At 33.1% G+C, this 16,576-nt stretch overlaps 1 protein-coding gene across 6 annotated transcripts in view; it reads right to left on the reverse strand.

The window, feature by feature from the left end:
- Positions 1-16,576, reverse strand: part of GRIK2 (glutamate ionotropic receptor kainate type subunit 2) — a 736,860-nt gene that overhangs the window by 23,315 nt on the left and 696,969 nt on the right. For all 6 annotated transcript variants that reach the window (XR_011388963.2, XM_017345301.4, XM_089332818.1 and 3 more), the window contains one exon: positions 8,683-8,908. Coding sequence is in view for 5 of the 6 variants with exons in the window: in XM_017345301.4 (XP_017200790.1) it covers positions 8,683-8,908 (226 nt within the window). In the remaining variant the exon portion in view is untranslated. The remainder of the gene's footprint in view (positions 1-8,682; positions 8,909-16,576) is intronic.

Consider the following 16,576-nt stretch of genomic DNA (forward strand, 5'->3'; position numbering starts at 1 on the left):
TAAATGAATGATGCTTTGTGTACAAAATCTATCAAAAATAACTGTCATGACAATTATCCAAACTTTCCAATGTTTGGGTAACATTTGGTCAACATTTACAACACTGATGACTGATGCTCACACTGATCCTTACAATTCATCAAAGTCCCTCTGAAGCCTTCTTAGAATGCAGCATAGTCTGTTGATGATGTTGTGGAGCAGGCATAGCTTACTAAAATACTCATCTGTTTTCAATGACATGTAATCTAGAGTTCTACAAATGTGCCAGAAATGTACAGCTTCCACAGGTATAATTTGACTTTTTTGTTTTATTCAGTGTCTAAAAATTATTAAATCTCAATTTAGCTTTGCAAAAATCACTTCACTAGCAATAAAATTAAGCTACTTATGCAAAGAAAAAATAGAATGCATTTTAATGGAAGGGTTGACCTGCAGAAAGATGAATAATTTGCATCAATTTTTATGCATTATGTTGAACTAATGAAGATAAATGTATTCATTCATTTAAGTAAAGTTGAAATACTGAAGGCTAGGAATTTTATGCATGCATAATGATGAATATTACAGTACTTATTATATGATGAATTGGGAATTCTAGAAATGGATGGTGAACAAAACAGGGAAAAACATGCTTCTCATACTGATTTCTATTTTATAAATACTGATATCTGACTAAAACAAACAATATGCCTTCTCTCATACCAATTCTACGTATCTTACTTTAGCATTGAGAAACAAAAAAGTGTATCTCAGGCACTTAACATTAGAGAATAGAAGTTAAACAATAAAATTGCATATTGTTTTCATGACAAAGTAGTGTACCTTCACCATAAAAAGTCAAAAATACAACTTATTTTTACAATTTTACTTTAGGCTGATCATCAGTAAGGGTATTATAATGAGATAAAAGTTGCATGAGAAAGCAGTAGTAGGACTCTTGCCATTTTGTAATTATTAACATAAATTATTTTAGAATATTACCTTGCATAATTGCCATTTACTTCAATTACTGTGTATTTACCCCAATATTTACAATTTAGTGAATATGCTAGAGATACAATCTATATAATAATGTATAAAATAGCTATGTGTGGTAGAATTGTCTAAAGTCTCAATATTAAAGAGCATTATAAATATACCTGTTTCATCTTTACATATATAACATGGAGAATTGTATTTTAGTAATTCTATAGCTATGATATAGCTAACTTTAGATTTTCTTCACATAGATAATTAATTATTCAATGTATAATAATTTGCAATGACTTTAAAATTTACTGTTGATTTAATCTCACAACCAAAATGGAAACACCAAGATGACAGAAAATTCTACTATCTCTAACAGTATGTGCAGACATGAGCAAAATTTCCTACATTCCCTTCTCAGTGTCCACATATACTAAATATATTATCAAACATATGAAGAACCTAACAAATAAAGAAAAGATGCCATCAGGCTATTGTTAAGAATAGAAATAGTATTAATGAGACTTTTCAGGTGGTTTACAATATTTCTACTAAAATGAACAAAGCAAAGCAAAATAACATCAAGTGGTCTTAATAGATTGTTTTCTAAACTGCTGCCTCCCAGCTCATGGACTGCTGAGTCTAGTTGCTCCTCAAAGTGCAATAGGTACTCAGCATGTGAAAAGAAGGCTTTTAGTATAGGCAGTCAAGCAAGGAATTGCAGTAGAAAAATGCCATTAAGTAGAAATGGTCCCTGTTTGGATAAATAGATTATTTTCTATGTTGAATTAAGAGGCAAGATTACAACCGCTCATACATTTTAAAAGTACCTTCATAAAACTGCTGTGATTTGCTTTTTGCTTTTATCTTCTCCAAATCTTTTTGAAAAAAAATATTTTGAATGAAATAGGAAATTACTTGACTCATTATGGGTATAAACACCTACAACTTAAAAAAATCTACCATCCAGCAATGCCACTTTAAAATAAAATTGCTGCAGTCAGAAAAATTATGAAAGGAATTTCATGTCATCCCAAACTTAATTAAGTCAGCTTACTCTACTTAGCATTTACTTTCACATCATAGTGGATTGCTCCACTAAGGTACTTTTGTGTAAACAGAGCTTCCTTAATTAAATAGTTTACATCTGAGTCATTCAGGGATCTCACAATACATTTCAGGCAGTAATCATCACATTCAAAGTGATGGGTGAAAGTGATGGAGAACCCTCAAAAGAATCACACAGAATGGGGCATGGCGGCCCAACAGGATGTACTGAATTTTTAGGAAAAAAAAATAAAAGGAAGGGAGATGTGTGTGTGTATGTGTGTGTGTATATAATTTTAAAACCTGCTTTGGATGTTCCACTCCAAAAGAGTCATGGTATTTTCTGCTTTCATCATCTTCACCAAACCACATGTTCTTCCATGACAATATTTCAAAATGTAAACAATGATAAGAGCAAGGAAAAAGAAACACTTTGTTTTGATGACACTTGGAAATATTGGGGAAGATGAAGTTTTCATTATGGATTATAGTTGTGAGGATATAAATTCAATATCCTAGGGAATTTTAGGAACTGATTTAAATTTTCCAGAACCTGAGCCCAAATTATTTTGCTTTCAATATACTTATGTAACTAACTCTTGCCAACTAAAAACCAAGGGCCTCAAATATTTTTTTCCTATCTAAATGCTTTCATTCTTCTTTTTCTTTTTCTATTTTGGGAGTGTTGTTGGTGGTGGGAAAGTTTTATGATTTTAAAAACAGAAAACAAAATAAATGTCATATTTTGTTAAAGAGCTTCAATAAGCTAGATCATGATATTAAAGACTAATGCTAATTAACTAGTTTAGAAAAACAGATGGTGCTGCTGGTTGATTCTATGGTAAGTCAGGATCCCACTCAAGCATCAGAGTTGTTTGTCATTGTGTTTATTAATACCTAAATAAACATAAATAATTCATGAAGCCATATTTCTAACAAATCATAAATTGCTGCCTAAAGTGTTTTTCTCTAATATAAAATATTTGACAGTGTGAAATATGAAATGTTTGTTTCTTTTTTAATTTATTTTTTATTTATTTATTTATTTATTGACAGGCAGAGTGGAGAGTGAGAGAGAGAGACAGAAAGAAAGATCTTCCTTTTCCGTTGGTTCACCCCCACAAGGGCTGCTGCGGCCGGCGCACTGTGGCCGGCTCACCACGTTGATCTGAAGCCAGGAGCCAGGTGCTTCCTCCTGGTCTCCCTTGCAGGTGCAGAGCCCAAGGACTTGGGCCATCCTCCACTGCACTCCTGGGCCACAGCAGAGAGCTAGACAGGAAGAGGAGTGACCGGGACAGAATTCGGTGCCCAGACTGGGACTAGAACCCAGTGTGCCGGCGCAGCAGGCGGAGGATTAGCCTATTGAGCTGGGGCGCCAGCGAAATGTTTGTTTCTATACCCTATTTCTTTGATGCTATTATATGAGAGTTAACACTCATGTGTTATGGTCTCAGAACCATTTGGATCTTATGCTGTTTTAAATGTGTAAAATATGATTCACTAAAGGTAAGATTTAATATTATGGAATTAAAAATCAGAAAATAAGTTCTTTGAACAAAAGAACAAAATAGATTGCGATGGCAGTAAGTGAATAATTTGAATATTCCTTTGCACTTAAGTTACTGTGTTAAAATTCATTTTATCAGGAACTGAGCTAAAATAAAATACTAAATGGATAAAACTTTTTTAGCAATAAGGTATTTTTAAAAATTTAAATTCAGTATTATTTGGCAACGGAATTAAAGTATGAGATAAAATATGCTCCTTCATCATAATATTTGCCATATCAAAGTATTATTCTGTTCTTTTGAATTTTTATTAATATGGGCTTTACAATTAAATTCCAGGAAAAATCTAATGAAAGTTAAAAATTGATCATGAGCTATTGTCTAATTTTTAAAAATTCATCTTAATGAAAACACTAATACACTGTATATTTTACCACATTAATCCACACACTACAAAGAAGTAATAGCTAGAAAATAGTCCAAATCCATTTCTATAAATTTCTTCTTCAAGTGACTTTGCCTTCAATCAATATTTCCCTCAGTCATTCAGCTTTTCCATAAGGGAAATAGGTGATCAGATCAGCCAGTAATTCAACAAATAAAACAGCACTCTGGCCTCCGAATCAGTCTGTAAGGCATTTAGATCTGGCTAAAAAGTCAATGAGAGTTTCTCAGGCATAAAAAGCCAAGACACTCTGGGGGAAAAAAAAAAAGAAAAAAAAAAAAAAAAACACCAAACCTAAATGAATGTGAGTGAGATCCCAACAGAAAGAATGGGCTATCAAAGAAGGAGGTACCTTTCTCTGAAGGGAGGAGAGAACTTCCACTTTGATTATGGCCTTGTCTAAGTAAGGTCAGAGTTTGTGAACTCAAGAGGCTTCCTTAGCCTTGGCAACTCATAACAAGAGCCTCTGGTGATTACTGACACCATAAACAAGAGTGTAAATTGTTAAATCAACAACAGGAGTCACTGTGCACTTACTCCCCATATTGGATCTCTGTCCTTAATGTGTTTTACTATGTGAATTAACGGTATAACTAGTACTCAAACAGTACTTTATACTTTGTGTTTCTGTGTGGGTGCAAACTGTTGAATCTTTACTTAGTATATACTAAATTGATCTTTTGTATATAAAGATAATTGAAAATGAATCTTTATGTGAATGGAATGGGAGAGGGAGTGGGAGATGGGATGGTTGTGGGTGGGAGGGAAATTATGGGAGGAGAAGCCACTGTAATTCAAAAGCTGTACTTTGGAAATTTATATTCATTATATAAAAGTTTTAAAAAAAGAAACATGGGTAATTGGTTCTTTACTGAGACGCAGCATCTATTCTCTTTGTTAAACTTTGCTGTTTTCCTATTGGTGATTTTTGTCTCACATTTTAAATTCTTTTCTTATAAGAGACAAGAAACTCTGACCCAGCCATCTCTGGTAACAGTAATGCACTAGTCTCTTGTATTCACAAAACAAGAAACAAAACAAAGGAAAGGAATAACTCAGTTTTAATGTTTTTGCATTAGGCATAAATCAAAAATTTTACTTAGGAGTGGGCATTGTGGCACAGCAGGTTAGGCTTAGAATACCCACATTCCATATCAGAGTGATTTCATATCAGAGTGCTAGTGTAAGTCCTAGTTCTGATTCTAACCCAGCCCACTGATATTGTGCCTGAGAAGCAGCAGGTAACATCTCAAGTGAGTTCCCACCACCCATGATAGAGACCTAGAAGTTGTTCCTTTCTCTCTTTTTTAAAAATAAGTCAGTAGTTTTTAATCAATAAGTAATTGTTTTCTGTGTAAATTAAATAAAGTCCATTTATTTAAAAACTGATACAATTTTTCCAGTGGTAAAGCAATTAGTAAATATCAGTGTTAAAGATATTTTCCATTAAAATAGAATGGAATAGCCTGCGTATATGAGTAAGAACAGTCTAGAATTTTGCATTGGTCTTGCCTTCAGCCTGGTCCAACACTGGCTATTGCGTATACTGGGGAAGTGAAAGAGCTCATGAAATACATCTCTCCCTCTTTCTCTCTCTTACTTTTTAAATGTTGAGATTATGAGTGTCATTATGTAACTCTCAATAGTAAAAAAAAATCTGTAATATACTCAAATAGTCCTCAAATTATACTCAATTCTTACTATCCTGGATTTATTAAGTTTTTTAATGAGGTAATCAAACTTAATAATGTGATAGAACAAACTGTTGTCAGCTGTGATTTGTTTTCACTGTTTATTAATCTCATTGAACCATCACATTTCTAGATTTGTTGAACCATTTGTTGAACCAATGAATAGATACATTGCTAGGTGATTTATGATGGCAACAATCACAAGAAGAGAAGCAAAGATCTCTACTTTCATCCAGATAATGCAAAATAGCAAGTAAAATAAGAGGTATATAAAAAATTAAAAATAAAAAATGCACTTATTCAGTGCAGGAATCTTTCCACCCCTCACACCTACATTAAAAGTGTGCCTGATTTTTAAACTGTGTTCTAAGACATCAGCTAACCATATTATACCAAATTCTAGCAATCTTTTAAAGATGATATTAAGCAAATTATTAAAGATTTAACATTTAGATAATACAATCACTTATTGTTTCCAGTTAGAAAGAAACTTATAGGTCATAAAGTTCAAGGAACTTATGTAAGAGGACAGACAATAATTGACAAGGTTAACTCTAGAATATCTGTGTGTAGAATGCAACACAATGACACTAGTATCACAATAATTTTATGTATATTACATAAAAATCAAGTATAAGATTTTTAAATTTATATATAACATTGACATAACAAGGACAAAATTTTGAGAGCATTTCCCTGGGTGTGGGCAATGAAAATAATTCATTTTCTGTGGAGAATTTGAAAACATTAATAGCATCAATTATCACTATGCAGTGGCAAATCTAAAACTTAGACAAAGACAGATTATTCTTCTTCCAATGTATCTTTTATTGATCTAAATTCTAAACAAGTATTATTGAATTTTAACCACCGCCTCTTATTGAGATTCAATCTAGAACATATTTTTTTTTTATTCCTCAATAAACATTATGGTCTATTTGGGAATTAAATTAGCATATTTCAATTATATAGTTGATTTCCTCCCCTATACATGTGGACTCAGCTATGTTGGCATATTTTGGATGTAAGAGGTCTTAGTGGAGTCAGCATTGTGGTATAGTAGATTACTCTGCTGCCTGCAAGATTGGCATCCGATATGGGTGCCTGTTCATGTCCAGATTGCTCCATTTCCCACCCAGCTTCTTGCTAATGTGCCTGGGAAGATGGCCCAAGTACTTGGGCCCTTGCAACCTATATGGGAAACCTAGATGAAGCTCATCGCTTCAACCTGGCCCCGCCCTAATACAATATGGCCACTGGGGGAGTGAATTAGTGGATAGTGGCTTCTTCTCTCTGTGTTCCCTCTCTGTAACCCTGCCATTCAAATAAAAATAAATCTTTTTTTTTTAAAGAAAGGTCAAAGTTCTGTTTTTTTTTCATTTCTAAAATAACTATGAAATCATTGGTTATTTTGAATCTATATATAAAAGCATGAACATATATTAATACAAGAGTTATGGTTTTGACTTCTCTGAAAACTATTTCAAACTATTTTGAGCAGTAATGAAGTCCAGATGATTTTACCAAATATAATAAAATTGAATGTTGAATATTATGGTAAAGTCATTATGGCAGAATTTTCTTGGATGTCGACATTTGAAAGTTGCTAGAAATGCTCCCAAAGTAACAAAAATATGAATAGTATTGAAAAATTCTGGAGTTTATTATGGAATAAATTCTTATGAATTTGTTTATTATTTTCTAATATTGTATATCTGTTGATTTTCTAAAATAAATTTTCAAAATTGAAATAAATACAATTATTAAAAAGATGAATGACAAAACTGTCATGAATATCTACTCTTCAGTTTTGGCTAAGTCATGGACAAATTTGCAGAAGTTTAACCTGTATAGTGTTGTTTTCTTAACTACTACAACAATCCAAGAATTGTTTTCTCATTTATTTCAAAATAAATTCTGACCGCTGATGTTTTCCTTTGTAAAGTTTCATATTGCTAGTGTAATAAATTAAACTTAGTGATATGAAGCAACAGTTTATTATCTGACAGTTCCGGATGTCAGAATTCCTAATATTGATGTCTCTAAAATGCTGCATTGCCTTCTATGTTCTCTAGGAACGAACCTAATTCCTTACCTCTCTGAATTTACAATGATCACCTGTATTTCTTTACTTCTTTCCTCTATCTTTTACACCAACAGGCATCATTTTCAAATCTCTCCCCTCTTGTCATCATTTCTTTAACTACATAAGGTAGATATTCAGAGGTTTTGGGGATTAGGATAAGCACAACTTTGTGGAACCACTAAACCATCCAGTATATATACATATATACTAAAATTATGCATTTATTTATTTATTCATGGCATAAAAACATAAATAGTTTATGTGTAATTATACATTTATGTACATAAGATCACAATTTCTGCTTATTGGCCTTTTTTGGAGGTTATTTGTGTTTCATTTCATTTTTATGATAGAAAATAAATTTTTGTCATATGAACAAAAGGTGCTATTCAAGATAACTAATGCTGGGAAGTAAATAGTCTAACTATGTCTACTAGTAAAAAGTTGGTTAATTTTATCTTCTTTAAATGAAACAAGACAAATATGCAAATGATTGTCGCTCATTCTCTTAGTTAATGTGTAAATCAAATACAATCTCAGGAGTCATATATATGAAAATTATTAAAGATATAAATTATAATTTTATAAATTATAAAAGTAAATTATAAGTATAAAATAAATTATTCTATTCATAAAATATTTGAAATTCACAATTGAGAAGGGAAGGTTCTTTGGGTGTGTTGTGGGTTTTTCAATATTGATATGGTAAAACATCTATGGATTAATTTAATTTAAATTAATTTTCATTTTTATTTATAATATTTAGAAATATTATTCCAAGTTGTTAACCTATTTTATACAACAACAGAAGGTAGCAAAATACATTCCATAAAAACAAAATTTCAAATGGCTCATTCATATGTGGAAGCATTGTTTATCCTTATTTTCACTACAACTAAGATTAATGAACAAGCAGCAAGTGGTTGACATTTAACCTACCCATGGGAGTGCCAACGCCATAACCTTTGGAGTCTATAAGGCCGCCAATCTGTGTCAGGTTACAGTTCCTCTGGGTGACAAACTCAATGGTTGTTGACTCCATTAAGAAGGCATAATCAGAGGTGAGGACTCGCTGGATTCCTTCTTCATTACTTTTGACGAGCACAGACTGCCTCCTGCTACTCATAAAGGCCCACATTTTGTCATAGGTGGAGATTTTTGATTTCTGGGGGGAAAAAAAACACTTTGATGAAAACATAGATAATACTGAGTTTCCACGGGACCATCAACTATTTAGACAAAATTGATTCCATTTAATTTACTTATACCATCTTATAATTATATACTAGTAGTAGGGAAATATATTTAAAAAGCAAAAATCTGCATAAAGTGGTTCTCATGGAAATTCCTCATCATATTTTCAGGTATAATTTGAAAAAGACAGACATTGAACACAAAGAGACACTTCAGTATGGTTTGCTTTCCTTAATTTGTTTCACTGTAACACAGACGTCCAATTAATTTCCAAGGATTCAGAAGAGGTATAGATTGAAGAGATAAGGATAATTTGTTATAAATAAGCATGATTATTTTCCACTGAGACATAATTAAAAGTAAAGATGTCTACATTTCCTCTGGTCATCACAGACCCTCATCTATACCACCACAAGACAACCAGACACCTTTAATTCAGGCCTACTAACCTTGGACCAATAAATGTTTTGTTTGTTTTATTTTATTTTTATTTTTTGAGATAACATTTTTAATCTGCATTACAGACAAAGGCTTAATGTTCCACTAAATGAAAGCTCAACAAATAAAGAGTATAAAAGCCCATAGTTCAGAAGGAATATGGGCAAGGGCTAAAAACATTAATCACTCACATATAGCAAATTCTAAAATAGTCGCAGATCATTAAAACTATAGAGGTACATAATTCTTACCAATGTTTTGACAAATACTTAAAACAAAATTTGGCAAAACACTCAGTGTATTTGCAGCAAAACTGATGTACCCAGGCATTTCTTTCATTTATTGCTTTGTTTTTTTTTTTGATTTTTTAAAAAAATATTAGCTCCAACATATAAGGGAGAAAATGTGGTATTTGTTTTTTATCCAATTGAAAATTCTCAGTAGCATTTTTACTAGGATTTCACTGCTAAGGAAAATATATTTGTTGCTCAAAAGGCTCTGGTAAAATATAAATTCATTTATATACCAAGATGCAAGGTAGAATCTGTTTATTGAAAGCTCATGTGTGAAACTTATCTTCATTTAATTCTTATAAAAATGCAAAAATAACCTGATGCTATAAGCACAAGGAAGATATTCATCTTGTTGCTTGCTCTGTCATCAAAAGTCAAAATTATTTTTGAACAGATATGCAATCATTTTTGCAACTAAAGTATGTTTTCATTTCTATGTGTACAAGATAATAAAATATAATGTTACCACTATTGTCACTAGTTTCACAAAACAATACTGAGAAAAACTTTCCCACTATGTGGCTTATATTGTGGTGCAGTAGGTTTAGGTATAGCCTGCAATGACAGCATCCCATATAGGAGTGCTGGTTCAACTCCCAGTAGCTCTGCTTCATATGCAGGTCCCTATTAATGCACCTGGAAAAGCAGGGGAAGATGGTCCAAATGTTTCGCAGCTGCCACCCAAGTAGGAGACCCTAAAAAATTCCAGACACCTAAGTTTGTCCTTGTCCAGTCCTGGATATTGAGGCCATCTGTCGCGTGAACAAGTAGATCAGCCATTTTTCTGTAACTCTCTCTCCCCCTTTGTCACTCTGCCATTCAAATAAATAAAATAGATCTTTAAAAATTCTGTCACTACTTCAATTATAAAATTATATTAAAAACCTTATACTTTAGTAGGAAAAAAATTTAAGTCTATTAACTATATTATTAAAAAAAAGATATCATTAGGGTTATGATAGAGTAAGCATCCAGAGCTTGGAGAGGGTCCTTTATAATGTGGTAAATATGATCAAACAGTCAAGGACAAGCAGGTATTTCAGGAGAGTCTTTTACATGAAATGTAAAGACTAACAAAAAATGACAGAAGTGTCCTCAGGGATAAAGCACAAAGTACAGAATGACTTAGCAGCATTCTCTTGAAATATTGTATATTCAGAGAAAAAATGCATATTAAAAATCTGACATTAAAAATGAAAACATTGTGGCAATCGCAGGTAATGCCACTGCCTGCAATGCAGGCATCCCCAATGGGTGCTGGCTCAAGTCCCAGCTGCTCCATTTCTGATCCAGCTCTCTGCTATGGTTTCCATGGGGAATGCAGTGGAAGATGGCCCAAGTCCTTAGGGCCCTGTACCCATGTGGAAGACGCAGAACAAATTCCTGGCTCCTGGCTTCAGATCAGTGCAGCTCCAGCCATTGTGGCCATCTAGGGAGTGAACCAGTGGAATGGAAGACTCTTTCTCTCTCTCTTTCTCTCTGCTTCTGCTTCTCTGTAACTCTGCCTTTCAAATAAACAAATCTTTTTTTTAAAAAAAAAAAAAAAAGAAAGAAAACCTCAAGTGAAGCACTGGAAGACATCTTTAACAAAATATTCCAAATAGAATAATAATATTTTTTAAAAAGAACTAAAGAACAGAAGGTAAGAAACAGTAGCTCAAGGAACTACAGAGAACAAATGAGTAAAGGATGATTCTATGTTAAGCATATAATGAAAGAGACATCCCTCTAAAATATAATTATTTAGGAAGAAACTACCTCTACCTTTTAGTGGGGAAATAGAGGAGACTAACTTCACTAAGTACCTTGTCCAGGTTATAAAACTAAGTCCTGTCATGAAGATACAAGAAAATGTATTTTTCCTTTGAAGCAGGCCAATAAACTGTTGTGATCCACCACCCTCATCTACATCTTATTAAAAAAAAGAGAGAGAGAGAGATTATGCATCTGAAAGAATTACAGAGAGAGAAGGAGAGACAGGGAGAGACAGAGAGAGACAGAGCCCTTTCATCTGCTTATTCATTCCCCAGATGGCCACAAAGGCCAGGGTTAGGCCAGGCTAAAACCAACTTCATCCCAGTCTCCCACTTGAGTGTCAGAGGCCCAAGCACTTGGGCTGTCAACTGCTACTTTTCTCTGGCCATTAACAGGAAGCTGGATGAGAAGTGGAGCACCCAGGACTTGAACCAGCTCCCAAATAGGATGCCAGAATTGCAGGCAACAACTTTACCTACTAACTTCACTAGCTCTTAAAAATTTCCCACCCTTAAAGGTTCTCACATCAGTCTTAAAAACCCTTCAGGCTTACGAAAGATGCTTATGGATGTGCTACACCCAGAAACATAGTCATCATTATGAAAGAATATGAAGGTGGAAAATATCCCAATAAAAGTACAAAGGAAATCCAAAGTAAACAATTGAAACTTTTATGGAAAATAGCAGGGCCAAGTAGTTACTTATCAATAGTCACCTTGAATGTAAATGGCCTCAACTCTCCAGTTAAAATATACAGACTGGCTGAATGGATTGAAAAACAAGACCCATCTATTTGCTGCCTACAAGAAACATCTCACCAACAAAGATACATGCAGACTGAAAGTGAAAATGGAAAAAGATGTCCATGCTAACAGAAAGCAAAAACGGGCAGCTGTAGTCATCCTAATGACAGACAAAATAGACTTTAACACAAAAACTGGTTAAAAAGATGAAGGAGGGCACTATGTAATATAAATGGATCAATTCAACAGTAAGATATAACTATAATAATTGTATATGCTCCCAATTTCAGGATGTCTGGCTATTTAAAAGAAATTTAATGGATCTAAAGGGAGACATAGACTCCAATACATTAGTAACAGGGGACTTAACACACCACTTTCATCCATGGACAGATCAACTAGACATAAAATCAATAAAGAACCAAAAGAGCTAATCAACATTATGGACCAAATGAGCCTAACTGATATCTATGGAACTTTTTACCCCACAGTTGCAGAATATACTTTCTTCTCATCAGTGCATGGAACTTTCTCTAGGATAGATCATATGCTAGGCTGTAAAGCAAGTCGGCAAATTCAATAAAACTGAAATCATACTTTTCATCTTTTGTGACAACAATGGAATAAACCTGGAAATCAACAACTCAACAATCTCTAGATAATATGCAAACATATGGATACTGTAGAACATGCCCCTGAATGAACAGTGGATGATAGAGGTAATCAAAAAAAATTTGAAACAAATGAATAGGACAATATATTATGTCAAAATTAAGAGATACAGCAAAAGCAATGTTAAGAGGGAAGTTTATAGCATTTGATGCCTACATGAAGAAATTGGAGAGGAACCAAATAAATCAGCTATCAATGAATTTCAAGGAACTAGAAGAACAACAAACCAAACCCAAAATTAGAAGGAAGAAAGACATAATTAAAATTAGAGGCAAAATAAACAAAATTGAAACCAAAAAAAGCACAAAATATCAGTGAAATGAAGAGCTGATTCTTAAAAAAAGGAATAAACGTTGCATCAAAGTGAATTAAGGAAAGATTTGGGGAAAGTAAATTTAAGCTAGTAATGGAAAAAGAAATGAAAAATTAGTCTCAGAAGAAGCCAGATCCAAGGTAATAAACAGAGGACTATTTTGGCTTAAGTATCATTTTCAAAAGCTGAGACAACTTGAACATTTTAAATGCCAATGAGGGGATATTTCAAAAGAAATGAGTGATTTAAAATGTCAGATAAAGGACAAGGAATAATGCAGAATCCTTTTGGCTAACAGATGTCTTCCTTACTCCCTGACCACCATTCTACTTTATGTTTTCATGAGTTTGACTTTTGATTCCATATATAAGTGATGGTGTAGTGTTTGTCCTGTCCTCAGTTTATTTCACTTTATCATGGTGAATCTAAGCAGTCTTAGCATAGTCACTCTCAGGTTATGCTTTAAATGTGCTGAGTGTGGATCCTAAATGTTCTTACAAGGAAAAAAATGAAATGATAGATCCCTGGGGGTTGGCACTGTGGTGTATCGGGTACAGCCACTGCCTGCGGTGCGGGCATCCTATATGGGAGCTGGTTGAAGTCCCAGCTGCTCCACTTCCAATCTAGCTCCCTCCTAAGGAAAGCAGCAGAAGATGGCTCAAGTTCTTGGGCCCCTGCACCCACGTGGGAGACCCAGAAGAAGCCCCAAACTCCTAACTTTGACCAAGCCCAGTGGGCACTTGCAGGCATTTGGGGAGTGAACAAGCAGAAGATCTTTCTCTCTCTCTCTACCTCTAATTCTGCTTTCAAATAAATGTGTTTTTTAAAAAAATTAATCTAAGATTTAGCTTGATTGTGATCATTGTTTTGCAATTTACTTATATGTCAAAACACCATGTTTGACATGTAATTGCCAAATACACAATTTTATTTGGCAATATCTTAATAATAATATATTTTATATGCATCAATAAAGCATGAGAAATAATGCAAATTTCCTAATAATATGGGTTTCATGTGGAGTAGATGAGAGCATAAAACTCAATTCATTTGACATCTGATTTAAAAATTTTTATATTTCACATATATGTAATGGTACACTCTAATATCTGCTACATCAGAAGAAAAGAAGAATGAACTAAGTTTATTTTTAATAAACTCAGAAGTTGAATACTCTTAAATTCAAACAAATAAGATCTTGAAGAGTAAACTTAGTATATGGAATCTATACAAGTTAAAGATCAAGAACAACAATGGGGGCCAGTGATGTGGCAGATCTGTTAAGGGCACTGCTTGCAGCATAGGCATCCAATATGGGCACAGAGCAAATCTTCACTGCTCCACTTCCAATCCATCTCACTGCTGATGAACCTGGGAAAGCAGTAGAAGATGGCCTAAGTGCTTGGATATCTGCAATCACTTGAGAGATTAAAAGAAACTCCTGGCTCCTAACACTGGTCTTGCCCAGCTGTGGCCATTGCATCTGTTTAGGGAGTGAACTAGTGGATAGACTATCTCTCTTTGTCTCTCCCTCTGTCTCCTAACTCTGCCATTTGAGCAAATAAATATATATTTTAAAAAAAGAATAAAATGAACTTAAGTGAGAAGTAATTAAAACATTTGTACATTGAATGTAAAATTGGCATACAACCTGACTTAATAAAAATGACATATCTAGTAGCAGCACAAACTAAAGACTATGGACATATTTTAAGAATTGCTTGTCTGACGTATTGCTCAATCTCCTGTAACAATGGTTAATTTCATTTAGTGAAGTTGCTACTGATCATAGCCAAAGGATCTAATAAAATCACACCTAGAGACTAAGTACCTAAGCTAAAATGTCCACTGAAATCTGCTGGCCACAGTGATTTGAAAAGTGAGAACAGAAAAGCTTCAGGAATTGAGACAAGCCTGGCCCACTACTGCTCTCAAATTTACTACTAGAGACCTTCCATAGCAATGTGTTTCTGAAAAGAAATAAGATAAATGAAAAACAGCTAGTAAGCTTAACTTATCATAAAATAATTCTCTGAGGAAAGATGAGGTAATAACCAGTTAGAGCATAAGAGAGAACTGATCAAATCAAGTATAGCCAAATACAAGAAATATTAAATTATTTGTGTAGGAGAGGAGAAAAGCATATAATACATGTTTATCTACTTCTTTCTTTCACAGATAAGAAAAAAATAAATACAAAGTAAGATAGATAAAATCAAAGGCAGTATAATTTTCTGGAGAAATTTTAATCATATAAAATAATTTCTCTGGCAAAAATGAAAAAAATTCAAAGTATATTTTTACAGTTATGTTGTATATATTAATTGAAAAAGACAACACCAGGCAAGTACATTAAATTCTGTCTCAGAGTATCACATGAACAGCATATAAAAGATAAAACATTGAAATGAAAAGCATTTTTAAATTTTTGTAAATAAAATAATCTTATTTTCTCACTCATTGCATACTATCTGCCAATGTGGATAGTAGAAAAGATTCCTTTCTATTTTATTTCTTTCTTTAATTCTGCCACACATTAAAGACACTCTTCCTTCTATGCTGCAGTGCATGGATTTGGTGTGTCAGTGTTTAGCAGTATTTATTTTATCAAAATACTGAAGCTTGTAAGCTGATTTGTTTTTTGCTACTTCAGCACAAAACCAATAAAACCAGTTTTTAAGACACTGTCTGCTTATAGTAGCAGTTTTTATAGGCTATGAAACATCAACAAATGGATAAAAGATCTTTTCAAGAATAAACTTTAAAAGAATAAGAAATATAAAAGATTTTAGAATGCAGTTATTAAAATATGCTTTAAAATGAGAATGCAATGTAAATTTTTAAAATATTTATATGTAGCTAAAATATGGCTAACATTTTATCTTTTCACATGTGACTAATACTTTAAATCTTAAAGATATGTTAGTTTAGTTTCCACTAGAACTCTGGAATATAGCTAGTAGCAGCAAAATTTTTGCCTCTTTGCAAGTCTCAAACTACTAAGAAAGTTTAGGCAATTTTTCAGCAGTATTTTAGAGAATTTTAGAATAGGTAAGATTTTAGAATAGTGTTTTGTCATTCTGCTTCTATCCCTTCTAAAATATTATGAACAGCTAATAGGTATTGCTGCTATACCACTTGCATAGGGCTTTCCTCATAGAATAACAAAGCCATCTTGTTTTTTTAAAAAACATCTTTGATTCAAATTGCTGTTGATACACAAATGAGTTTTTCAACTGTGTTCTTTTTGCTTGCTGACACATAAAATTAAAATTTAGAAAGATTTGTTCCCATAGGACCTACTTTTGTAAACCTGTCAGGCTGTCTAAAAATAATAAGAAAATAATATTATCAAAATTTGTGTAATCTTTAGAATCAAGAATTTAGAATTAATGATTATGATATGTTTCAGAGGCAACTTTGTC

The sequence above is a fragment of the Oryctolagus cuniculus genome, chromosome 5 (assembly GCF_051225735.1).
Source record: "Oryctolagus cuniculus isolate XC-2025 breed Fujian yellow rabbit chromosome 5, ASM5122573v1, whole genome shotgun sequence".
NCBI classification, from domain to species: Eukaryota; Metazoa; Chordata; class Mammalia; order Lagomorpha; family Leporidae; genus Oryctolagus; species Oryctolagus cuniculus.